The sequence below is a fragment of the Bos indicus x Bos taurus genome, chromosome 7 (genome assembly GCF_003369695.1).
Source record: "Bos indicus x Bos taurus breed Angus x Brahman F1 hybrid chromosome 7, Bos_hybrid_MaternalHap_v2.0, whole genome shotgun sequence".
NCBI classification, from domain to species: Eukaryota; Metazoa; Chordata; class Mammalia; order Artiodactyla; family Bovidae; genus Bos; species Bos indicus x Bos taurus.
The window spans coordinates 98678937-98705455 of NC_040082.1; the positions used below are offsets into that span (position 1 = coordinate 98678937).

A 26519-nucleotide genomic window follows, 5' to 3' on the forward strand; every position below is an offset into this window, starting at 1 on the left:
CTGGAAGGAAAAAGCCAGAGTTTCCATATGAGGAGGGGCAGGGGGCAGCCATTAGACCAATTAAGAGCCAGCTTGAGTTTTTCCTGCTCTGTACATCATTTCAGTGGAATGGGAACAGGCATGAGTTGGTTTAGTCAACAAGTTATATATAGATTGAGCCACTGCTGTATGTCCTGAGGTGTTCAGGTGCTGGCCTTAAAGCAGTGCATCAGCTGGACAAACTACTGCCTCTTGGAGCTCGCCATGGAGCAGGGAGAGACAGAAGGTAAACAACTGCTGAAATGATAAAGAAACGTAATGCTGACGGAGAGAAGTGTGGCAAAGGGGAAATGCAGGGTTCTCTGAGGACATGGAGCTGGCAGGGGCCACGGTGGGCAGAAGCCGGGGGTGTGGGTTGGGCTGGGGAACTGCAATGAGCACCACCGACAGCTTCAAGGTCAGAGATGTGGCCCAGATAAGTTGAATCAGAAAAAATAATTCAGAAGTGGTCAGATTTAACATCTATTACATTGAACTTTATGAGACTGTCATTTAGTGTATCAAAAATGATTGAAAATCAATAATTTCATATGACTCAACATAATATATGGAGAAGGAAATGACAACCCACTCCAGTATTCCTGTCTGAGAAATCCCATGGACAGAGGAGCCTGGCGGGCTACAGTCCATGGGGTCACAAAGAGTCGGACACTACTTAGTAACTAAAAGACAACAACAATATATGAGGCATAGAATGGATTGGGGGTACTTATCTTGGGGCTCAAGGATGGATTTGAATTTGGCTCTATTTCTAGAGAGGGTGCCCGCAGCCCCCATAAGCTCTACCAAGCGACCTGTGATCCCTCCATTCCGCAAAGCATCAAAACTTGACCTGGAGCCCAGAGAGGCTGTTTCTCACGCCACACAGCCCAGAGGGAGGATGGGCTGAGAGGTTGCCCGGGGATCCCGCCGCTCTGTCTCGCTCCCGGGCCGAGCAGTGTTGATTGTCCCCTCGCGGCGCCCGGAAGCGACCCTCAGTAAACAAAGCTGTGTGTGGGCACAGCCCCAGCAGCCCTGGGAGCGCTGTCCAGCCCGAGGGGGGCGGGGGAGGAATGTTGTGAATGAACCCAAGACCCGCCCCGAAACTCCGCTTAAGGCCGGCGCTGCGGGGTCTCCTCCCACTGTGATTGGTCTTCGGCTCTTCGTGATTGACAGCCCAGCTCGCTGAGCGTCCTGATTGAGTAGTCCCGAAAAGACGGGCAGTGCACGTAACGAATGAACAGCGTCGACTTGGATACGGATCTGGTGGTGCAGCCAACGGCGGAGGAGGGCCTCGGAGGCCGAAGGGGGGGCCAATAGGGATGGGCGGCGGGGGCGGGACAACGGTGTAGGATAAAGCGGCGGCCGAGGCAGCTTCATTGTTGTGAAGCGTCTTAAAGGGGCCGCATCACCGTGGTGGCCCAGGGGTGGGTGCGGCGCGAGTCCCGGGGCGACCGAGCACAGACCAAGGTCAGGAAGGTGGGCACGAGTCGTGGGAGCCGGCGAGGGGGAGCGGGCTTCGGGCAGAACCCCCTCAACAGGCCCCGCCCCGGCCCCGGCTCCGGCCGGGCCGGATGGACCCCCCCGCGGCCAAGCGGAGCCGGGGCTGCCCGGCAGGACCGGAGGAGCGCAACGCCGGGGCCGGGGCCGTGCGCGGCCGGGGCCGGCCCGAAGCTCTGCTGGACCTCAGCGCCAAGCGAGTAGCCGAGAACTGGGCCTTTGAGCAGGTGAGCGAGAGGCGGGGTGGGGAGGAACCCACTCCTAGCCTCTTCCTAGACGTATCTTTTCCTCTCCCTGCCCAGACCCCAGCCTCCGGACCTGTCCCCATCGAAGACACCTCCAGAGATCTCCAAAATCCTTAATTCTACCCAAGACATCCCCTCATCCTCCCATTTCACTCCTTCCACCCCCATCCCTTCCTGGGACAACTCTGCTCTTCAGCCCACAAGACCCAGGAATACCTGAGTGCCCCAGATCCAACTCGGGACCCATTTTCTCCTCCTGACCCGTGGTCCTCTTAGGACACCGCATACCTCTCTTGTCCCACCTTATCCTCATCCCCAGTTAGGGCACCCCATTCAATCCTCAGTCCTCTCTCCAACTCTTACGACCACCCCAACTTGGGAACAGAGCAGATCTCAGGACCTAGAGACCCAACATTTCTGACCTACACCCCTTTAGAGGACTCTCCCATATATATAGATCCCAGGCCCAAGACACGCCTTTCTGTCTCCGATCCCTGCCTCCAGCCTCCACAACCCACTTATCCCATGGGGACATCTTCTCTTGGGAATCCTTCACTCAGGCCCTAATACACAACCCCCTGTCATTCTGGGACCACCTCCCACCTGGGGCTGCCCCTCCTGACTGGCTGCAAAGATTACTCCATTGTCAGAGTCCTCCCTCCCCATTACCTCATGCCTACCCTCCCCTTTTCCCCACCCCACACCCTCAACCATCCCAGTCTTTCCAGAGTTTGGCAGCAAGTGCGGGGCCAGGGTCTTGCTACCTGGACAGGTGCACCTGGAACCCTGCCCCTATGGTTTCTGGGGGCCCTGCCAGGATGGCCCCAGGGCGGAAGCTATTAGAGTCAACTTTCCCAGCCTCAGTGGAGTTGTGGCTAGGACCTGACCAAGCCTTCCTCAGCCCTGACAGGCTCTGTCCTCTCTTTGGCTTTGGGTGGCTTTCTTTGCTCCCTGGCCTCAAAAGAATTAGGGAGTCTGCCTCGACCAATGGGTCTGGGCCAAGTGTGGATGGGGCGGGCTCTGATTCATGGCCTGGAAAATCCCTCCTTAGTCATCTGCCAACTGTCCCCGAGGCCCCGGGCGAATCACTGGTCCTCCCACTTCCCTTTGAAATCCAGGACTGGGGACTCGGAAGGGTTCCTGCTCCTTTACTGTGTGTGAGACCCCCAGGACAATCTTAAAACCTTCTCCAAGGCTCCCATGTACCTGCCTCAGGCAGGTCTGGCCCTAGTAAAGGTCTTACCACGCAGAAGCAGCTCTTTGGAAGTTGGTCTCCTTACTTTGAAGAAACAAGGGCACAGAGAGGTTGAGAAACTTGCCCAAGGACACCCAGCCAGTGAGTAGCAAGCCTGGACTGGAATGTAGGCTCAACCAGCTCAGTTCATTGCCCAGAGCCCCCAGGGGTGGGCAGGACGTTCGTCCCTTCCTGGGGACCCTTAGAAGCTGGAACAGAGAGCCTGTCTTGGAACCTGGAGCTCATCAGCTGTGGGATCCTGAACAAATGAATTCACCTTATTTCTGAGTTTAGAATCCCCAGGCTGCCAAAATATTGGATTGTTGCTGGTAGAATTAAGGGTATTTAATATACATAAAACATTTAGCACAATGTGGGCTAAGACTGTGTAGGCCTGATCACTCGTCTTCTGATCACTTTTGTCTTCTTTCCTCCTGCCCCACCCCAACCCCACAAGCCTGAGGGGTGAGACTACCTTCCATTAGGATCCTGGGACCTGACATTCAAGAGGGAAGTGACAGAAAGTTCTAGAATACTAACAATGGGCCAGGTGTTATTATAAGTGCTATACATATTAATGCATATGTAATACTCATGACACCCAAAAGGCGGGTGCTCTTAACATCTTCTTCTTACACTTGAGAAAAACTGAAGCTCAAAGAGGCAAAGTGACTTGTCCAAGGTCATGCTACTTGTTTTATTTGGTTATTTTGGTAGGTCTTAGCTGTGGCAGGTAGGATCTTCACTGTGGCATCTTTTGTTGTGGTGGGTGGGTTTAGTTGCCCCACAGCGTGTGGGGTCCTAGTTCCTGGACCAGGGCTTGAACCCACATCCCCTGCACTGGAAGGCAGATTCCCAGCCACTGGGCTGCGGAGGAAGTCCCCAGGGTCATGGTACTTGTAAGCAGCAAAGTCAGGGTTCCAGCACCCGGGTCTCTAACACAGCAGCTCTTTCCACAGGTTGAGGAGCGGTTCTCCCGTGTGCCGGAGCCAGTCCAGAAGCGCATTGTGTTCTGGTCATTTCCACGCAGCGAGCGGGAGATATGTATGTACTCATCACTGGGGTACCAGCCCCCAGAGGGCGAGCACGACGCCCGGGTGCCCTTCACCCGTGGGCTGCACCTGCTGCAGAGTGGGGCCGTAGATCGTGTGCTACAAGTAGGTGAGTGCCTGTCCCTCCAGCCCTGCCAGTGAGGCCAAGGGTCCAGAGCATGTGTGGAGGAGCAGGGAGCTGGAAGATTCCAAAAGGCAGGCTTTGATGCCCACAGAGGGTTGTACAAAATATTCTGAGCTCAGGATCAGGGATCTGCCTCGACTTGAGTCAGCTTAGTTGGGGGTGAAGGTAGAAGTGTGAGACAGGGAGGAGGCAGTGGTTTTGAGGAGCGATTATAAACCGGAAGTGAGGGGAGGTTCCAGACCTCAGGCACTGGGGCCCAGGAGTCCTCTGGGCCCAGGGTTTAGAGCCAGAGGTAAGAATGATCCTAGACTTCAGGCAGCAGGGTCCTTGGTAAGAGTTGGAGGCAAAGTTTTTTTGTTTATTTTTTTAATATTTATCTTTTGTTGGGGCGTGTGGACTTCTCTCTGGTTGTGGCACACGAGCTTAGCTGCCCACACGAGGCAGGTGGGATCTTAGTTCCCCGACACCAGAGATCGAACCCATGTCCCATACACTGACTGGAAGGAGGATTCGTAACCACTGGACCAGGGAAGTGGCGCAGTTTTAGAGCCAGTGGTGAGAGACAGACTTAGACCTCAGGCAGAGAGATTCAGGTGGAGGTGGGGTTCATAGGTTTAGGGATGGTCTTGGACCTAAGGCAACGAGGATTTGGTGGGGTCTGGGGTGAAAGTTCACCAGCTCAGGGAGATGGTGAAGGATAGGGAAGCCTGGTGTGCTGCTGTCCATGGGATTGCAAAGAGTCAGACACGACTGAGCAACTGAACAAAGGGTGAAAGCTGAGGATCATCAGTAAGGAGTGCTCTTAAAGCGCAGACAGCAGGGTCCAGGTGAAGGGAGCGGGTGGAAGTGTAGCTGGAGATGAAGGATGAATCTCGACCTCAGGAAGCAGGGCTCAGATGGGAACCAGTGGAGACTGAGCCAGAAGGCAGATGAGCCTTGGAATACCACACTTCACATGGTGGCAGGTCACGTCATCTCCCAGCTGGAGGCAGGGACTCAGCCAAGATGACCGTCTCTGAACCATGTCAGCCTGGGGGCCCCCTTGCCTGGACATGACCCAGCCAGCCACAGGCTCGGCCACCTCCAACTGGTATGAGGAAGCTGCTGTGTCCCTGCATGACACAGACAGGGCCGGCTGGAGCCTGAGCTGCCCAACCAGTCGGATGAGCCTGGCATCTGGGCTCCCCAGGGGCCAGGGAGGGGCAGGGGGTTGATGGGGTGACCTGGCCCCTAGCTGGCCCCCAAGATTCAACCCTTCGCCCCCAAGATTCTTTGGTATCTTCCCAGGAAATTCCAGGGTGCCTGGAGCCTGGGCAGTATCCATAATGATTCAAGGGCTTATGGTAATATTATTCAGAATTAGAATAAGAACAAGCATTTATTTAGCACTTACAGTCTGCAAACAGTGTTCTACATTAACCCATTTCATCCTCTTTACAAACGCATGAGGAGGATGCTACCTCCACATTTATTCATTAATATTCCCATTACACAGATGCAGACACTGAGACCCAGCAAGGTTAGGTTACTAGTGCTAAGTTACTCAGCTGGAATTTGCACCTGGTCTTGCTGTGCGTCGTTGTCAAGCACAACCCATCTCTGGGGTGATGCAGCAGTGACAGCTTGGTTTTGGTCTTAGGGTTCCACCTGAGTGGAAACGTCCGGGAGCCAGGGGGCCCCGGAGAGCCCGAGCGGCTTTACCACGTCTCCATCAGCTTTGACCGCTGCAAGATCACATCTGTGACCTGCGGCTGTGACAACCGCGATCTCTTCTACTGTGCCCACGTGGTGGCCCTGTCGCTGCACCGCATTCGGCACGCCCACCAGGTGGAGTTGAGACTGCCCATCTCTGAGACACTCTCCCAGATGAACCGGGACCAGCTGCAGAAGTTTGTGCAGTACCTCATCAGCGCCCACCACACCGAGGTGCTGCCCACCGCCCAGCGCTTGGCAGACGAGATCCTCCTCCTGGGCTCTGAGATCAACCTGGTGCATGGTAAGGGTGCCCCAAGGTCTAATGGGAGAGGTGAAGCCCCAGCTCAAAGCCACCTTGCTTGCTATGTGGCAGGCATGTGTCACAGCATCCAAAGATAGCCTTGATCTAGGAATGAGGGTGGAGCACCACCACCTGAGGCCAAGGTCACACACCTAGGAAGTGGCAGAACCTGGATTTGATCTGGCCCTGGGTAGACGAATGGTCAGAAATCAGCCAATGGGAAGATCCAGCCCCAGGGTAGGGGTGTCCCAAGATCGCAGGAGCAGGCCTGGGATCATGGATGGTTGGAGGTCAGGAGGAGTATGTGTGGACCTTAGTGGGTATGAGAGGTGGGATATGGTTAGGAGATACACCGGGAGGTGTTATGAATTCTGGGGTGGTTTGGAGCTACAAGTGTTGCTTAACTATAATGGTGGGAGGATGGAGTAAGATGGAGAGTGAATAGATGGATGAGTAGCAGGTGGAGGCATGAATGGATGTTTGAGAGTAGTGATGGGTGGCCAGAAATTGTTCATGACGGAGTGTTGGGGTGAACTGATGGTGTGGGAAAATGAATGGAATGAGTGGATGGGTGATTTACTGGGACAGTAGGTGAATGGGGAGTTGGTGGTACTCGGCAGTGGAGTTGGATGGCGTGTGCTTTGCTTGCGGAATTTGAGGTAGTGGACAGATGGGGTTGGTGGAAGATTGGAAGGACCAAGGGGTACATGGATTGAGGGTGAGTTGATGGGTGCATGAATGTTGTTATATATAGACTGACATAGTGGATGGATCAAGTATATGGGATGGATGGATGGACTAATGGATTGGTGGGTGTTTGGAGAGATACAAATGAATGGATGGTTGGTGGGGGAAAAATAGATGGAGAGTTTGGGTAACTGGATGCATGGATAGCATGGTTGTGTGGGTCAGTGGATGAATAGGTCAGTAGTGTTTTGAGTGTTTGGTACAGATGAGTTGGAAAGACAAATAGGGTTAGGTAGGTGGATGGATGGATGGATGGACTGATGGGATAGGTGTGTAGATCAGTGAACAGATAGGAGTTATGGGTAGGGTGGATGATGGACTAATGCGGTAGGTAGGTGTGCTAAGGGTTATGATGTGTGGATGGAAAGATGCATGGCATGACATGGGGGTGTGGATAGACCGGTGAGTGGTTTGAATGGATGGGTAGGTGATGCTTTGGGTAGGATGAGGATGGATAGGTGGGTGAGTGGGTTTTCAGGTGGGATGGATGGAATTTGGGGATGGATTGGGTGATTTGGAGGACTGGTTGACATATTCCTTTCCCCAGCGCACACTTGTTTTCCCTCCCTCCCCACAGGTGCCCCAGACCCCACAGCAGGCGCAGGCATCGAGGATGCCAACTGCTGGCACCTGGACGAGGAGCAGATCCAGGAGCAGGTGAAACAGCTGCTGTCCAATGGCGGCTACTACGGCGCCAGCCAGCAGCTGCGCTCCATGTTCTGCAAGGTGCTGCGTGGGCAAGCACGGGGGGCGGGGCTAGGCTCCGGAGTCAGAGCCCCGCCCCTTCTCACCACCAGGTCTTGGCACAGGTGCGAGAGATGCTGCGGATGCGTGACTCCAATGGGGCGCGCATGCTGATCCTCATGACTGAGCAGTTCCTGCAGGACCCGCGCCTGGCCCTGTGGCGGCAGCAGGGCGCTGGCATGACGGACAAGTGCCGCCAGCTGTGGGACGAGCTGGGTGAGTCCCAGACCCCAAAAGCGGAAGCACGGCAAGCTCCTGGGCTCGACCACCTTGAATCCGTCCTCATTCAGTAGCACCGCCAATATACAAGGGCTGTACTGAGCGCTGGGGCTACCACAGGCAACAAAAGAGATTAAATACCTGCCCTCAGGGCTTCCCTGATAGCTCAGTTGGTAAAGAATCCGCCTGCAATGCAGGAGACCCCGGTCTGATTCCTGGGTCTGCAAGATCCGCTAGAGAAAGAATAGGCTACCCACACCAGTATTCTGGCCTGGAGAATTCCGTGGACTGTATAGTCCATGAGGTCACAAAGAGTCAGACTCTGAACGACTGAGCGACTTTGATTTCTTCTTCTCAGAGACCTGACACCTAGTAGGGCAGACAGAGAGGAGAAAATCCCACAAGCCCATTAGGCCAGGGGTCAACACACATTTTCCATAGGGCCAGACAGTTAATAGTTTTTGCTTTTCAGGCTATTTGGGTTTTGTCCCAACTATTCAATTTTATCTGTTGTAGCAAAAAAGCAACCACAAACACATAACAAAGTAGGCATGGTAGCATTCCAATAAACTGTATTTATGGGCACTATTTATTTATTTGAATTTCATATCATTTTCACAAATCACAAAATATTTTTATTTATTCTTCACCCCCTCCACCATTTAAAAATGTAAAAATGACTCTTAGCTCAAAGGCCATTCAAAAACAGGTGGTGGGGGACTTTCCTGGTGGTCCAGTGCTTCCAAGGCAGGGGTGCAGGTTTGATCTCTGGTTGGGGAACTAAGATCCCACATGCAGTGCAGCTTCCAAACAACAACAAAAAAAAGGCAGGTTTTATTTTCTCCACAGGTGGTAGTTCGCTGACCCCTGTGATTGATAGTGATAAGTGGTATAGAGAAAAAAAAAATTGCAAGAGGAGTCTGGTAGCCAGGGTTTGAGTCCTGACTTCTGTCTTCCCAGCTGTGTGACTTTGAGCAAGTGACTTTACCTCTCTGAGCCATAAAGTGAAGAGAGGATGAATTGCAGCCTCAGAGGCCCAAGGTGAGAGTTAAGCAGTGCCCAGCACACAGCAGGCACTCCATAAGTGTGTGCTGCCCCTGCTGGCATGAGTACTGAGCCTCCTCCATGCCCACATTGGCTACCCTCCCTCCCCAGGGGCCCTGTGGGTGTGCGTCATCTTGAGTCCCCACTGCAGACCAGAGGAGCGGACGAGCTGGCTCCAGCTGCTTAGCAAGTGGGACAAGCTGGACGTGTGCCCACTGGAGGAGGGCAATTACTCTTTTGATGGGCCCAGCCTGCAGCCCACTGCAGCCCTCATCCCAGGTAGGAGAGGGGTCCCTGCCATTCCCCGCAACAACCCATCCCTATTGCCTGTGGCCTAGTCTCCCCATCATGGTGCTCTGGGGGAAAATGGAGGCAGGGCGGAGGGGACGAGCCCTTACCTGCCTCCTAGCCAGGAGACAGTGAGTGTCCAGGGCAGGGGCAGCAGGCAGCCTGAGGGACAGTGATGTGAAATATTTAAGATACCTGTAGTTCTGGGCTGACTCAGTCTCCTCCTGGCCATGGAGGCAGAAATCGGGTGGGGGGAAGGGGAAACAGAAAGAAAAGGAAACAGGTATTAAGAAGAGAAAGACAAGTAAAGACAGGCAGAGAGGAAAGGAGAGAAATAGAGGAGGAGAGAGAAAGAAATTGAGTATGGAGGGAGAAAGATGGACAGAACCAGTTGTTCATTTGTGGTGGCTCAGACAGTAAAGAATCCACCGCAAAGCAGAGACCTAGGTTCAATCCCTGAGTCAGAAAGATCCCCTGGAGAAGGGAATGGCTACCCACTCCAGTATTCCTGCCTGGAGAATTCCATGGACAGAGGAGCCTGGCGGGCTATAGTCCATGGGGTCACAAAGAATCAGACACGACTTTTTCATGTCGGACACTTTCACTTTCATGAAGGACTATGATAGCTCCCCTGACACACACACAACTTTAAGTCTTCTGAAAAAATTGGGGGCAATGATGGCACACTCATCACTGTATCCAGAGTCTAGGCCCAAGCTGGCATTTGGTGGGATAGAACTGTCCATTGCCTAACTGCTAGGGCCCCCCTCATGAAGCCACATTTGGGCACCTCTCCCACAGGCCCAGAGGAGGAGGTGATGGCGATGGCTGCAGGTTCCCGCCACACCGTGTTTGGCCGCGCCCTGCAGGCTGGGTCACTGCATTGGAGTGATGACCATCTGCAGAGGATCCTGGCCAGTGACTCCTACAGCCCCAACCTCACAGGCAACGGGGGCAGTGACAAACCAACCTTCGACCCCCAGGGCCACCCGCTCTGGCTGGGCGAGCCCTTCCCCACTACCTGTGCTCGTGTGGACACCCTGAGGGCCCATGGATACCCCCGCCAGGCCCTGCGGCTGGCAAGTGCCATAGTCAACACCCTCCGGCTGCAGCAGCGACATCAGCTACAGATTTACAAGCAGCAGAAAAAAGGTGGGCACCAACCTTATCATCGTGTCCTGGGGCTGAAGACACAAATGCCAACTGCTGGGGGCTGTGGCAACCTGGAGGGTCTGTGGGTACAACAGGAAAACAGACCACTCAAGGTGTGTTGAGCAGAAAGGACTTTAATACAGGGGATTGAGGGCTCACAGAACCAGTGAAAGGGATGCCATATTGAAAGGCAGGGAAGCCACTGCCTGGGTTCACAAACTTGAACTCCAGAAGCACAGAGAGTTCAGCTGGCTGTAGCCCTCACTGGGGAGTGGGGGCAGTTCCCAAGAGGACAACCCAGAACCTGCTGGCAAATCTTACATCTGTGCCCCAGACAGCCACACACACACCTACTCACAGCTGCTGCAGAAGAGTAATGGGCTCATTTTCTCCCACCTTTCACACCTCACACAAAGGGGTCTGGGAAATGTAGTTTCTATGCATCCATCCACTTGCCTTTCAAGAACATGGACCCAGCATGCCAGATCAGATTTTTCCAAGAGAGGTCAGAAATCTGGATTCTTTGATGTGTAATTTCCTGTTTTGTTTTTTTTTTCCCCCAATATGGGCAACAAATTCAAAATTGTATTCCATATTGTATGACCCAAAAAAGAACATGTTTATAGACTAGATATGGGGAGCAGGAGGGAGCCACCAGTTGCATACTCTGGGTGATGAGGCTGGGTTGATAGGTTAGTTACCAGGAAATGGAACACAGGGTTTAATGAGGGAAGATGGGGGCTTTGGTATCTGAGCAGAACTCTAAACTAGCCTGGAAGCATAGGGAAAGCTCCTACCCTTCCCCAGGACCAGAGGAGGTGAGAGCTAAGCTTAGATCCTAAGGATGTACATGAGGTTCCCAGGAAAAAGAGAGGGAGCAACTATATTCCAGGTAGAAGAAACAGCGTGGGCTGGAGCCCAGAGGCAAGGGAGAGCTCAGCTTGTGTGAGAAGATGAGAGGATGTGCTTCCAGATGGGGTGGGTGCGTGACAGTCATGGGGAAGCGTTCAGATCCGTCCTTGAGAGTGCTGAAAGCTGGTTGAGCCTGAGAGAAGTGAGAAGGATTAAGGGTTAAATGGAGAGGAATGAGACTGGTTGGATGTTTTAAAAGCACCCAGTTTAGCCACGCCTGAGCCTGGGTGTGGGATAGGAGGCCAGGGAGGTGAGAGCTACTGCAGAGCTCAAGGGGGCAGAGATGAAGGTGCTGGATGGGCATCTGGAGGCTGGGCTCGGGGTTTGGGAAGAGGAAGCCCTCCTGGAGGGTTGGTAGAGGGGTGGGCCTTGAGCCTTTTTTTCTACCTTCAGAGCTACTGCAGAAAGGTTCCACCTGCATCACTAACATGGAAGGATGGGTGGGCCATCCCCTGGACCCCATTGGCTGCCTCTGCAGGGCACTCTTGGAGGCCTGTCGTCTAGAGGAGGAGACCCTCGCCATTTACCCAGGTATCCACACTGGGGACCCCTGGAGGAGGTGGGAGAATCACCACCCCTTGGCCATACTCCTTTGCCTAGTATTCGTATTACTTGGCCACGCCCCTACACTTGGCCTGCCCTTTGGCCAGTACCAGGTGCCAAGAGGCTTAGCTTCTGAAAGTGAGGCCACTATAGGCCTACCTGCTGTTGGAAGGTGGGCGCTACCTCCTGGTGTGTGCAGAAACAGCTGGCTCTCCATAAATCTCCCCCACCCCTACAGTATCCATGTTTAAGGTCAGGGACCACTGGAGTCCCAGGAAAATGGGTTCCTCCCCGGTAGCCTTGGTGCCCTTCTCCCACAGACTCGGGCCCTGAGAAGCGGAAGGTGGCCTACCAGCACGTCCCCGTGCCGGGGAGCCCTGGGGAGTCCTATTTGGCAATGGCGCTAGAGGTGGCCCTGCTGGGCCTGGGACAGCAGCGGGCCCTGCCCGAGGGGCTGTATGCCCAGGACAAGGTGGTACGCAATGAGGAGCAGCTGCTGGCCCTGCTGGAGGAAGTGGAGCTGGACGAGCGGTTGGTGCAGGTGCTGCGCAAGCAGGCAGGACAGCTGCTGGAAGGTAAGGCCACACTTCTAAGCCGGGTTGTTCCTGAAACGTAGGGTCGAGTCCACTGCAGTGCTCTGGTTGCTGCTGGGTTGGGAGACCCAGCCTCTACCTTCCGGTACTTATTGTCTTACATACCTTATTGGTCAGTCGCAAAGTCGTGTCCTACTCTTTGTGACCTCATAACTGCAGCACGCCAGGCTTCCTGGTTCTTCACTATCTCCCTGAGTTTGCTCAAACTCATGTCCACTGAGTCAGTGATAACCATCCCATCATTACATACCTTGGCAGTTCCCTAAAGGGGAGGTCCAAATTTTGGCCCCGCCCCCAGAAAGCCTGCCAGCCAATAACGGCTGCTATTGATGAGGCCTCCCCCCTCTCAACCCTATCCTTGTGAGGCCCCGTCCCTACCACTTAGGGAAGCTGGTTTGGCCGCGCCCCCAGAACAAGTGCAGCCCTGCCTTCACTCTGGCAACAGCCTGCGTTTGAGTCCTACCCCTACCCAGAGGTCCCAAGGGTCTCTTTCCTTTGGATTTTCCAGTACGTGTCTTAGTTTCAGCCCTGCTTCCCCACCCCTGGGACCTCTCTAGCCCCAACCACTCTATCTTGGGGCGGCCCATACCCCACTGGAATGTGGGGACCCCTGGGGAGAGGCGATACACACCCATACCTGGGGGTTGAGCTTGGGTTGCCCCCGCAGGGGGTCCTTTCAGTGGCTTCGGAGAAGTGCTGTTCCGGGAGAGCGTACCCATGCACACCTGTGCCCGCTACCTGTTTACCGCACTGCTGCCTCACGACCCAGACCTGGCCTACCGCCTCGCACTGCGAGCCATGAGGTGAGAAAATGCAGCGGGGGACTCCCCCCGGGGCGGGAAGGATTAGAGGATGGGAGGCTACTGGGAGCCCCATCCTTCCGCCTGCTCTCGCAACTTAGTTCCTGCAGTCTCCTTCATGCTGGCATTCCAGGCCGCTCGGTGCTCTTGCTGACTAAACATAAATATGTCATATTATTTTGAATTTGAGAAATCTCCACATGACACAGAATTCAGAGTCCTTTTCTAGGTTTACCCCAACCTACCTAAAGCTCTGGAGGCAAGCAGTGTTACCACTTTCATACCTACACTATAAGAGTCCGGATTTCTGCAAACTCGTAATCTGAAAATTAAAACTTGGTTCTCCTTTACGCCCATGATACATCCTGTTGTTGTTTAGTCGCTAAGTCACGTCTGACTCTTTTTGTGACCCCATGAACTGTAGCCTACCAGGCTCCTCTGTCCATGGGATTTCCCAGGCAAGAATACTGGAGTGGGTTGCCATTTCCTTCTCCAGGGGATCCTCCTGACCCAGGGATCAAACCTCAGTCTCATGCACTGGCAGGCAGATTCTTTACCACTGAGCCACCAGGGAAGCCCCATACCTCTGGTACCTATTCTTTTTTTTTTTTTTAATAACCTAATGGTTTCTTATGATGGTAAATCTTTTTAAATATTTATTTGTTTAGCTGCACGCAATCTTAGTTGTCATACTCAGTTTCTTTAGTTGAGGCACGAGGAATCCTTAATTGCGACACGCAGGATCTTTTAGCTGTGGCATGTGGGATCTAGTTCCCTGACTAGGGATGGAACCCAGGCCCCCTGCATTGGGAGCACAAAGTCTTAGCCACTGGACCACCAAAGAAGTCTCCTGTACCTATTCTTTGCACCTTGTTTTCACTGAACTTTTGCATCTTAAAGGCTCTGTCCTGTCACATAACAGGTGAACCACTGTAGGGTGGTACCATGAAAAACCCAGTGTGAAACTGATAGACATTTAGATGTTGCAGTGAATGACCAGGTTACCATTTCCCATGGGCACCAGCAGATCACAGAATCAGAATAGTAAAAGGCCCCGTCCATAGTAAACCATGCCCAACCAATTAAGTGAAATCCACCTCCCACCCTCTGATCCTATCATCCAGCTGCTGCTGCTGCTAAGTCACTTCAGTCGTGTCCCACTCTGTGCGACCCCATAGACAGCAGCCCACCAGGCTCCCCCGTCCCTGGGATTCTCCAGGCAAGAACACTGGAGTGGGTTGCCATTGCCTTCTCCAATGCAGGAAAGTGAAAAGTAAAAGTGAAGTCGCTCAGTCGTGTCCGACTCTTAGCAACCCCATGGACTGCAGCCCACCAGGCTCCTCCGTCCATGGGATTTTCCAGGCAAGAGTACTGGAGTGGGGTGCCATTGCCTTCTCCATATCCTCCAGAGATACCTATTAACAATTTGAGAGCTTCCCTGGCTGTCCAGTGGTTAAGACTCTGCTTCCAATACAGGGAGATCGGGTTCAATCCCTGCTTGGGGAACTAGGATCCCACATGCCACATGGCCTGGCAAAAAAAAAAAAAAGTTTGAGGTGCATTTTCCGGAATATTTGAAAAGAATAATCTGTTAAGAGCCATGATTTAGAGAACACTCTTTTATGTGTCGGACTTTTTTCCTAAACCAGAGCTAGCAAATTACAACCCATGGGCCAACTTTGCCCAGCTGCCTGCTTTTGTGCAGCCCCTGAGATAAGAATGGTTTGTATATTTTTAGATGGTTGGGAAGAAAAAAAAAAAATTCTGTGACACATGAAAAACACATGAAACTCAAATCTCAGTTTCTAGAAATTAAGTTTTATTGGCCCAGAGCACCACTCACTCGCTTGTGTATTGTCTGTGTCTGCTTTTACACAACAATGATGGTTGTGACACAGACCAAATGGCCTACAAAGCTGAAAATACTGGCTGTCCAACCAGTGCAGAAGAAAAGGTGCCAACTTCTGATCTAAATCTGACTCACATTATCCCATATAATCTTCTAAACACCCCAGCGAAATAAGTATATTTACACCCATTTTACACAAAGACACGCTGAAGCTGTGTCCCAAGTCACGTAGCAAAGTCATTTATTTATTCTTTAAATTTTTATTTATTTATTTTTGGCGGTGTTAGGTGTTCATTGCTGCCCGCAGGCTTTCTCTAGTTGCAGAGAGTGGGGCCTACTCTTCGTGGCTCTGCTCAGACTTCGCACTGTGGTGACTTCTTTTTCACGGAGCAGGGGCTCTCTAGTGCTCAGGCTTCGGTAGCTGTGGGCTTAGCTACTTGGTGGGGCATGTGGGATCTTCACAGGCCAGGGATTGAACCCGTGTCTCCTGCATTGGCAGGTGGAGTATTAACCACTAGACCACCAGGGAAGTCCAGCAAAGTCATTTTAGATATTTGGAACCAGAATAGTCTTGACTCCTTTTGCATGCTCTGATTACATTTAACAGCTTTGTAGAACTTTCTTAACACAAAATGTATGGAAACAGTGAGCTGAGTATCAAAATATCTTACGGGGGCCCCTCATTGAGTCATTCAGGAAACACGTGTTGTTTACCTGTTGTATGGCAGGCATTGTTCTGGTGCTGGAGATGCAATGGTGACCGCAACAGTCAAAAATTCCTGCCCTCATGGAGCTGACATTGTAGTGAGGGAGTGACAGGATGCACATTTATAGGTAAACTATGTTGTATGGCAGATGGTGACATGCGAGAGACGGGTAGAAGGGGTTGGGAGGGGAAGTTGCACTTGCCCATGTGTAGGGCATGTCAGCAAAGAGCTCACTGAAAACACTTTTTAAATCATTTTATTGATTGATTTATTTTTGGCTGTGCTGGGTCTTCACTGCTGCACGGGCTTTTCTCTAGTTGCTATATGTGGGCCTCTCGTTGCAGCAGCTTGTCTTGTTGTAGAGCACAGGCTCTAGGCAAGCTGGCTTCAGTAGTGGTGGCACGAAAGCTGAGTAGTTGCAGCTCACAGACCCCAGAGCACAGGCGCAGTAGTGACGAGCAACTAAGCACGCGAGCTTAGTTGCTCTACACCATGTGGAATCTTCCTTGACCAGAAATCGAACCCGTGTTCCCTTCGTTGGCAGGTGGATTCTTACCCACTGCGCCACCAGGGAAACCCTGATGAGAGTTTTAACAGTGGGTCAAAAATATGGTCTCTGACTAGATCAGGATATGAGCAGGGGTCACAGATCCTTCATCTCAGGTGGTCGGGTCTTCTAATCTTGGTGAGTTTCTCCAGCCCCTTTAATCTTGCTTCAGGTGGTATCTTGGCTGTTCCTCCCTTGATTAGCAACTGTTGGAGTCCATCCATTGGAATGCAGGGAAGTTCTGGAGACTGGAGTCCTTACTTCAAGAAATGCCAGACAGAAAGGCCTCTGTGCCTGGGATTCCCACAAGGCCCTGATCAGTTTCAACTGCAGTGAACATCTTTGTCTTTTTAATTTTTACTGCAGTATAGTTGATTTACAATGTTGTGTTACTTTCAGGTGTACACCAAAGTGAATTAATTATACGTATACCTATGTGTGGGGCTTCCCTGGTGCCACTAGTGGTGAAGACCCGCCTGCCAATGCAGGAGACATAAGAGACATGTTTCGATCCCTGGGTCGGGAAAATCCCCTGGAGGAGAGCATGGCAAGCCACTCCAGTATTCCTGCCTGGAGAATCCTACAGACCAGAGGAGCCTGGCGGGCTACAGTCATTGGGGTTGCAAAGAGGTGAAGATAACTGAAGGGACTCAGCAGCAACAGCAGCATCCCTCTGTGCCTGTGTGTTAAGTCACTTCAGTCGTGTCTGACTCTGTGACCCCATGGACTGCAGCCCACCAGGCTCCTCTGTGCATGGGATTTCCCAGGCAAGAGTACTGGAGTGGGTGGCCATGCCCCCCTCCAGGGGATCTTCCCGACCCAGTGATTGAACCCACATCTCTTCTGTCTCCCACATTAACAAGCAGGTTCTTTACCACTGGTGCCACCTGGGAAGGCCCACATATACATATACCCACTCTTTTTGAGATTCTTTCCCCATATAGGTCATTGCAGAGTACTGAGTAGAGTTCCCTGTGCTATACTGTATGTATTTTATGCATGCGTGCATGCTGAGTTGCTTCAGTCATGTCCATCTCTATGCAGCCCTATGGACTATAGCCCGCCAGGCTCCTCTGTCCATGGGATTCTCCAGGCAAGAATACTGGAGTGGGTTGCCATGCCTTCCTCCAAGGGATCTTCCCGACCCAGGGATTGAACTCGGGTCTCATGTCTCCTGCATTGGCAGGCAGGTTCTTTATCACTAGCCCCACCTAGGAAGCCCCATGTATTTTATACATGCAGTAAACATCTTCAGCCACATCTTCCTTGTTCCTGGGTGCCCAGGGCTTTCTGACTCTGGAAGGTAGGTTCTGGCTGAGGTAGGAGGCATCTCCTGGAGAGGATGGAGAGTCTAGGCTTGTCTCACAGCAGGCTTGCTTCTCTTCTCACCCCAGGCTGCCCGTCCTAGAGACAGCGTTTCCAGCTGGAGAACCTCCCAGCAACCCGCTGGACTCCATCATGAGCAACCGCTTCCCCCGCTGGTTCATCCTCGGCCACCTGGAGACCCGCCAGTGTGAGCTGGCCTCTGCCATGCTGACTGCTGCCAAGGGTGAGGACCGTGGCTGCCCCCCACCCCATCCCCCTGCCCTTTACATTACTCCTCTCCCTCCTTACCCTAATTCCATTCCCCCCATTTACTTTTACTTATCCCACAGTTTTCCTTGGGGCTTCCCAGATGGTGCTAGTGATAAAGAACCTGTCTACCAATGCAAGAGACATAAGAGATGTGGGTTCTACCCTTGGGTCGGGAAGATCCCCTGGAGGAGAGCATGGCAACCCACTCTAGTATTCTTGCCTGGAGAATCCCACGGACAGAGCAGCCTGGGGATTTACAGTCCATGGGGTTACAAAGAGTTGAAAGCAACTTAGCGTGCACCTATGCAGTTTTCCTTGAGCACATTCTTTTTTTCTTTTGACCTTCGGGATCTTAGTTCCCCAACCAGGGATCAAACCCACACCCCCTGCAGAGGAAGTGTGGATTCTTAATCACTGGACCACCAGGGAAGTCCCTTCTTGAGCACTTTCTGTATATACCAGGCACAGTCCCAGATGCTGAGCCCCAGTAGCAAACAAAACTGTCCCAAATCCCAGGCTCTGTGGTGTTATTCCTAGGGAGGGCAGACAGACAATAAATAAGGGAAAGAAGATAGTTATGCAGTGAGAGGTAATAAGTGCTATGAAGAGGCATACAGCAAGTTGACATTTAAGCCACAACATGAAGGCAAAGGTGGAGTAATGCCAGTATCTGGTGTCTTAGCTCAGCTGCCGTAACAAACTACCATCGATGCGGTGGTTTAAACAACAGAAAGTTATTTTCTTACAGTTCTGGAGGCTGGAAGTTCAAGATCCGGGAGCCAGGACAGTCAGCTCCTGGTGCGGGCTCTCTTCCTGGCTTACAGACGACTGCCTTCTCACCGTCTCCTCACATGACAGAGAAACAGAGATCTCTGGTTTCCCCCTGTCCATATAAGGACTCTGATCTCATCCTGGGGCACTAGCCTCATGACTTCATCTAAACCAAATTACCTCCCAAAGGTCTGCCTCTAAAGACAGTCACTCTAGAGAGTTAGGGCTTCAGTGTATGAATTTTGGGAGGCACAGTTCAGTTCCCAGCATATGGGAAGAGTATTCCAGGCAGAAGGAACAGCCAGCACAGAGTGCCTGGTTATATTTAAGAAGCAGAGAGGAAGCTGGTGTGGCTGGAGCTGAGTAACAGAATTCTAGGATCTAGGTGAACAATAATAACAGTAATAAAAGTTCACATATGTGCATGTGTTTGCATGCTCAGTGGATCAATCATGTCAGGCTCTTTGTGACCTCATGGACTACCTCGCCAGGCTCCTCTGTCCATGGGATTATCCCAGCAACAATACTGGAGTGGGTTGCCATTTCCTCCTCCAAGGGATTTTCCTGACCCATGGATTGAACCCATGTCCCCTGCAGCTCCAGCATGGGCGTGTGGATTCTTTACCACTGAGCCACCTGGAAGCCACTCACATATATAGGTCTTGCCATATTAAGGCCTTTACAAGTATGGGCTCACCGCAGCCCTGTGTGACATGTACCGTGGCATTAGTATTATCCATTGTACAAATGGGGCAGCCAAGGCACGGAGAGGTGAAGTGACTTGCTCAAGATCACACAGCTTGTGTGATTTGAACCCTGGCATCTGGCATCTGCTGGGTCCAGAATTGGTGCCCTTGACAGGGGTCCAGTGGCTTCCTCCCACAGAAAGGAAAGGGGCAGAGGAGAGATAAAGGGGAGTGCCAAGAGTGGTCTAGGTCTTCATGGAACCATCGCCAGGTGATCACCATCCACATTCACACATTTGCACATGTGTGGAAGAAACTGTGTGAGCAGGTCCGGCAGCATCCAGCTGGTGCAGGGTATGCCCGTGATATCCTCTGCCCCTCCCCCAACTCTAGGAGACCCCAAGTGGCTGCACGCAGTACTGGGCTCCATCCAGCAGAACATCCACTCTCCAGCCTTGCTTTTCAAGCTGGCTCAGGATGCCTGCAAGACTGCCACCCCGGCCAGCGCCCCACCGGACACCACGCTGCTGGGCATTGCGCTGGAGCTGGGCCTTCAGGTGCGAGCCACGGGAGCGAGCATGAGGGCAGGCCGGGTGGGCATGAGGGTGGGGCAAGGGCCCATTTGGGGGCGGGGCCTGAGTTCAAGGTCTTTCTGGAGGAGGGACCTAAGGGTAAACCTCGCATCCTTTAGGGGCGGGGCCTGGATGTGAATGGCATCTCTGGGCGGGGCTACAGAGGAACAAGGTCAGGGAGAGGAGTCCTGAGAGAGAGGGCCTGAAGTCACCAGTGAGGGTGGGACCTATGAATGAGTGACTCAGTTGCAGAACCTGAAGGTGAGAATCTACTTCTGGAGGTGTGGCTGAGGACACGGAAGGGGATCACGGAGCATGCAGGTGGCCACAAGAGGGAGCAGAACCTGCGTGTGTTGGCCTGGGGTTGATGTGCCATAAGGAGCATGAGTGGGCGGGGCTGAAACTGAAGAGCCTGCCTGCTGCTGCTGCTGCTGCTGCTAAGTCGCTTCAGTCGTGTCCGACTCTGTGCGACCCCATAGACGGCAGCCCACCAGGCTCCGCCGTCCCTGGGATTCTCCAGGCAAGAACACTGGAGTGGGTTGCCATTTCCTCCTCCAATGCATGAAAGTGAAAAGTGAAAGTGAAGTCGCTCAGTCGTGTCCGACTCTGTGCGACCCCATGGACTGCGGCCTACCAGGCTCCTCCGTCCATGGGATTTTCCAGGCAAGAGTACTGGAGTGGGGTGCCATTGCCTTATCCAGAGCCTGCCTACTAGGAGCTTTCTTGGGGAAAGGGCCTGCAGGAGACTGCCGTGAGAAGGAGGCGTCTCTACTGAGGGGCGGGGCTTAGGGAGGGTCCTGTGAGTGAAGAGCCACCTCTGGGGGTGGGGTCTGTGGTTGAAAGTCGTGGAGGTAGAAGACCTGCAGGTGAGTGTCCAGGTCCTCCTCAGGGACCCGGACGAGGGACAGTGCTGTAAGGGCAGGGCAGAGGCATGGGCGCAGCTTGAGGGCATAGACAGGTATGGGGCTCATGGGGGCAGGGTCTCAGTGGCAAAAGTAAAATTAGAGAATAAGGTACAGATTCAGGTGACATCTTCCCAGTGTAGAACTGGCCAGCAAAGGGCACACAAGTGGCAGAATTGGCCTCTGAACAACGCCATGAAGAGGGCGGAGCTATTGTGGGGGAATACGGGGGTTGGGATAAAGGCGGTGCTTTGGGGGGTTTTTTGGCTGTGTCAGGTCCTAGTCATAGCACACAGGATCTTCGATCTTTGTTGCTCCATGCAGGACCTTTAGTTGCAGCATGCAGGATTTTTTTTTTTTTAATTAAAGCATGTGGGATCTAGTTCCCTGACCAGGAATCGAACCTGGGCCCCGTGCACTGGGAGCATGGAGTCTTGGGGACCATCAGGGAAGTCCCCAAGGGTGGTGCTGTAGGGTGGTGACCCCACTATTTAGGAGCTTCTAGGTAGGACCTGGGGTTGGAGCCTCAGGAGAAAGGCCAGCAAGGATGGTGCTTATTGGGGGTGGGACCTGTAATGGCAGGTGCTTGTGTGGGGCCTCAGGAGGAAATCTGACAGGAAGCACAGAACTTTCCAGAGAAAAGTGACAGGTTGGTTAGTTGTCCCAGATAGAATCCATGGGACCTTAGAATAACACCAACAGTAATGGCTGGGCACATTAAAGCGGTAGGCACTGTACAAAAAGCCTTACTTACTGCACACTCTCGCTTGATTCTCACAACTGGGTGAGGTAGATACTATTTTTATCTCCATTTTACAGATGAGGAAGCTGAGGTCCAGACAGGTGAAACCCCTTGCCCACACTGTACGGCTTTGATTCAGTCCTTAGCTTCTGAGTTTCCTGGGGTCCCTCAGAGTCTTCCGCCCCCTTCCATAGGCCTCCCTTGGGTGACCCCCTTCTCTCCCTGTGTCCCGGCTGCAGGTGATGCGGATGACCCTGAACACCATGACCTGGCGTCGGAGGGAGATGGTGCGCTGGCTGGTCAGCTGTGCCACAGAAATCGGTGAGAGCCCCAAAGGGGACTCACGGCTCACCTCCATGCAGAACCAGGCAGGCAGGAGGGAGAAGCAGAGCCACTTCCCGGACCCCAGCCCATGGTCTGGGCTGGGCCAGGAGGGAATGATGGGCATGGGGGAGGGCAGGGTGTGTCCAGCTGAGCCTGGAGGCTGGCCAAGCTAAAGAGGCTTGGAGAACGGACAATCCTTCCAGTGCTTAGCACCCACCTTCCCAGTTCCTACCCAGCCCAGCTGCCCTCTGCTCCCTTAGAAAAGTAAAGTTTCTATCAAGCCTAGAGTGGAGGTAGAGGGGATACAGCTTTATTCTTGCCTGGTGGGAACTCTAGGTCAGGGTAAACTTATACACATAGGTACACCCATGCACAGGTGAATCCCTGCCCCGTGCCCAGCCAGTGTCACCCTCTCGTTTCCCGCAGGCCCGCAAGCCCTGATGAACATCATGCAGAACTGGTACTCCTTATTCACCCCGGTGGAGGCGGCCACCATCGTGGCAGTAACAGGCACCACCCATGCCACGCTGTTGCGGCTGCAGCTGGATGCAGCCCGGCGGGAGGAGCTCTGGGCCTGCGCCCGCACCCTGGCCTTGCAGTGCGCCATGAAAGACCCGCAGAACTGCGCCCTGCCTGCCCTCACCCTGTGCGAGAAGAACCAGGCGGCCTTCGAGGCGGCCTACCAGATCGTGCTGGATGCGGCCGCTGGCGGCCTGGGCCACGCCCACCTCTTCACCGTGGCGCGCTACATGGAGCACCGCGGCCTGCCACTGCGGGCCTACAAGCTGGCGACGCTGGCCCTGGCGCAGCTCAGCATCGCCTTCAACCAGGACAGCCACCCGGCAGTCAATGACGTTCTCTGGGCCTGCTCGCTCAGCCACTCCCTGGGCCGGCACGAGCTCTCGGCCATCGTCCCCCTTATCATCCGCAGCATCCACTGCGCCCCCATGCTCTCCGACATCCTGCGCCGCTGGACCCTCTCGGCACCCGGCCTGGGGCCCCTTGGGGCTCGCCGGGCTGCCAAGCCTCTGGGCGCCGACCGGGCACCGCTTTGCCAGCTGCTGGACGCGGCTGTGGCAGCCTACATCACCACCAGCCACTCGCGCCTGACGCACATCAGCCCGCGTCACTACAGCGACTTCATCGAGTTCTTGGGCAAAGCTCGCGAGACTTTCCTGCTGGCGCCCGATGGGCACCTGCAGTTCGCCCAGTTTCTGGAGAACCTCAAACAGACCTACAAGGGCAAGAAGAAGCTCATGCTCCTGGTGCGGGAGCGTTTTGGCTGAGGGGCAAGAGGCAGACGGTGGGGGCATCCTCCCTTCGCCCCTGCCCCTGTGGCACCCGCTCTCCATCAGGGGCCTCGACGCTGAAGGCCCGTGTGGCGTTTCAGTATTAAGTCAGGGAAGGAGCCCGGCTGAAGCTGGGTGGTCTTGCCTGCCATCCCCCACCCCCCAAGCCCAAAAGGAGGTGGGAGGCAGGAGGTGGCATCCTGCCACGTGCGTGCCTAGGAGCGTGCAAGCGAGTGTGCGAGACGCGAGGATCAGAAGCCATACCAGCACCCAGAGGCCTGGAAGGGGGTGTGTGCTTGTGCAGCTGGTATGATCCCATTGTGAGCACCCCAGAAGCAATAGTCAAGCTCTCTGGTGCTGAGGGGGCAGCAGGGAGTGCTGGGAAGCAGGACTCTCCAGACACTGGTTTTCGAAGTCAAAGTAGCAGACAGACCCTCCCTGTGCCCAACTGTGGGTGGGTGGAGGGCTTGTGTTAGGGCATCTAAACTCCTTTTGTAATACCCCCTCACCCCCACCCCCGCCTCAGGGGCCCCACGGGCAGCCCCTACACCCTCCAGGCTGCCAAACGGGAATCAATGGTTCACCCCCACTGAAGGATTTGAAGAGGCTTCAGGCCTCGGCCACATACCTCACCCTCTCATCCTGCCAGGATTCCGTTGGGTGCCAGGGTCCCAGGGCAGGCTGGGGGGGTCATTATTGCCCCTCCCCCTACCTACTAGTCACTGGACATACAACTCAGGAACCGAGCCAGACTCACACTGTCCTCCGAACCTGGTGTGGGGGGAGACAAGCCCAGGCAAGCCAGAGACCCCCCCCCCAAACCCCCCAATCTAGAAAGGAAAGGAGCTAACATCTTCGCATTTTTTGGCTGGCTGTGTGTCTCTCCTTTTCTCCTCCTCTGCCTCCCGGCTCTGTCCTTCATCTTATTCCCTCTTCCCATATTTCCATCTAGCCTTTCTATTTGCATTCCCAGCTGTTGTCTCTCTGGCCTCCCTCTCCCCACCTTGGCCTAGGGAGAAGAAGAAAGAGTCCCGCTCCCAATCATCCACCTCTGTCTTTTCTCCTCTTGTAATTAAGGACAAAGATCACCGAATTTTGTAACTTTTTTTCCTATTTATTGAGCCACATATTGTATTTACTTTTTTTTTTTTTTTTTAAGATTGAACACAGCTTGTTCTTTTAAATTTTAGTTTGAGACTAAAGTGTGTTCTCCTCCCCCAGTGTGGCCCCTGCCAGGGCCCCCTTTCCCCCCCGTAGAAAATCTCCAGCCTCTTCTCTGGGAATAGTTTCAAGCGACGGGTGCAATGGGAGCCACTGTTGGTTACATCCAGTGGGAAGAGTATGGATGACAGTGGACAGGATGGAGAGCTCACTGTGAGCAAGCCTAGTGTTTATATCTGTGCTTTACACCTGTCATCTGTTACGACACCTGTCTGAGGAGAAAGCTGAGGCTCCAAAGTTTAAGGAAAGGGCATGGAATTTTAGAAAGTGATAGCTCTAGATTTAGTTCCTTGCTGGGCTGGGGACACTGCTCACCCCAAGCTGCTTGGTCCATGCAGTGATGGGAGTGGCCACTAGAGGGTGCCCTGGCTCCAGACACTCACTATTGAAGTTCCCTGTGTGCGTTCTCGGTTGCTCAGTCCTGTCTGACTCTGCGACCCCATGGACTAGCCGTCAGGGCTCCTCTGTCCATGGGATTTCCTGGCAAGAATACTGGATTGGGTTGCCAATTCTTACTCTAGAGGACTTTCCTCAACTAGGATCGAACCCAAGTCTCCTGCATTGGCAGGTGGATTTTTTACCACCTGGGAAGCCTCGCTATTGGGGTGATTTGCAGACACGACTGAGCGACTGAACTGAACTGAAGCACGTGGCAGGGGTGGGAGGGTGCCTGTCAGGTGCTGGGTGCAGCTGGGTGGAGAAGACACAGCCCCCAAAAGTGGAACGCGGTTTAGATTAGGCCTTGGTGGGCGAGGTTCTTGCCGAGATGACGTGGGCATGGTCAATGCCGGGCGCGCCTAGGGCGTGTCTGGGCTCCTACCCCGCGGATGAGGGACCTGGGTGATGGCGAGAAAGCCTTTAGTTGCCTTTACTGGTTTCCTGCCTTTAGAGACTGACGGACAGAGGGACTCACTGACTGGGTCAGCGTCAGGGCCGGGGCAGGCGAGGACAGGCTTCCCGGAGAGGCGGGGTTCAGAGCGAGGCTGGGCGGGGCCAGCAGCTGGAGGACACCAAGGGCCTGCGCGCAGGCGTGGGCGGGCCTTCCCTGGCGCTGGGCAAGGCGATTGGCTCTTGGCACCGCCCTGCGCTGGAGGGAACCAGTTGGAGATGACCCCACCTTCTGCCCCGCCTCACACATTCCTGCAGGTATGTGAGGGGAGACTCCAGCGGACCCACAAGCTCCTTAGCGCCGCCTGGAGGCCTGGCAGGGTAGAGGCGGCAGTCCTGAGGGCCCTATCTCAGCTTTGGCCCTTGGGGTTCCCGGCTGCCTTCAAATGTTCTCAGACTTTGGGGCACCCCTTACTGTGCCCCTCGGCTCTCCAAATCATCTGCAGATATCCCCACACACCTAGGGTGCCACTCAGGTCCCAGTCACAGCCAAATGTCCCCCTTGGGCCCACACACATAATTTCCCCACCACGGTTCTCAGATACCAGACATCTCAAATCTTAACCCCAATCCAAGTTGTCCCTTATGTCTAAGTCACCCGTAAATGTCATTAGATCAACACCTTCCGGTACCTTCAAATGTCCAGTGTTTTCTTCCGGGTCACCCTCAACCACCAGCTTAGATTGGGTCCCATTCCCTTCCACCTCACCCCTGGACATGGGGCATTCCTTACCATCCTCCCGTCTAGGTTCCAGTTCTTGTTACCACACCAACCCTGAATGTCTGTCCCTCTAACCCACCCCTGAACCCCAGGGCACACTCTTCAAGTTCACCTTTCCATGATAAGGGCACCCTTTATGACTAAAGGGCACCCAAATGACTAAATTTTCATCGTCTCCAGAGTGGGCAGGGTAGGGCTCGGGATCCTGTGAGGTCAGGAGCCCAGGAGGCCAGGAAAATAAATTCAGACCCATCAACCCTCCCCAGACAAAAAGCCAGGACTCCAGGGTTGCAGACTAGAATAGAATACATCACAACCAGCAGACCAGGCATAAGGCAGGGGGAAGCTTTTATTTAACTGGACAGCAGGCTCAAGACACAGCAGAGACTTCCCCAAGCTGATGTCTGCTGCTGCTTCGATGGAGGAGGGGTACACTGAGCCAACTCTTGACAGCTTGGGGGGCTTCACTCTACATACCTAGTTTCACGCCTAGAAGAGCCCTATTCCATCTGAT

The 26519-nt window shown here is 53.7% G+C and overlaps 1 protein-coding gene across 2 annotated transcripts; it reads left to right on the top strand.

The window, feature by feature from the left end:
• The first annotated feature begins 395 nt into the window (after window positions 1–395).
• On the top strand, window positions 396–26519 carry ZSWIM4 (zinc finger SWIM-type containing 4). 2 transcript variants are annotated; one of them, XM_027547961.1, is made up of 14 exons: window positions 398–1745; window positions 3957–4158; window positions 5813–6169; window positions 7494–7642; window positions 7726–7876; window positions 9035–9202; window positions 10013–10363; window positions 11669–11806; window positions 12139–12393; window positions 13079–13214; window positions 17709–17863; window positions 19740–19903; window positions 21802–21883; window positions 22313–26519. In XM_027547961.1, the coding sequence occupies exons 1-14, from the start codon at window positions 1593–1595 to the stop codon at window positions 23170–23172; spliced, it is 3321 nt and encodes a 1106-aa protein (XP_027403762.1). In that variant the 5' UTR covers window positions 398–1592; the 3' UTR covers window positions 23173–26519. The 2 variants fall into 2 exon arrangements, with proteins under 2 accessions (XP_027403763.1, XP_027403762.1); XM_027547962.1 differs by lacking the exon at window positions 10013–10363 and having other exon boundaries at window positions 396–1745.

Bases quoted from the DNA above. Each gene is read 5' to 3' on its own strand.
- ZSWIM4 (XM_027547961.1), top strand. From the start codon at position 1,593: ATGGACCCCCCCGCGGCCAAGCGGAGCCGGGGCTGCCCGGCAGGACCG. The intron at 7,643-7,725 runs GTGCTGCGTGGG...GTCTTGGCACAG, and splicing joins TGCGCTCCATGTTCTGCAAG to GTGCGAGAGATGCTGCGGAT. The intron at 10,364-11,668 runs GTGGGCACCAAC...TTCTACCTTCAG, and splicing joins TTACAAGCAGCAGAAAAAAG to AGCTACTGCAGAAAGGTTCC.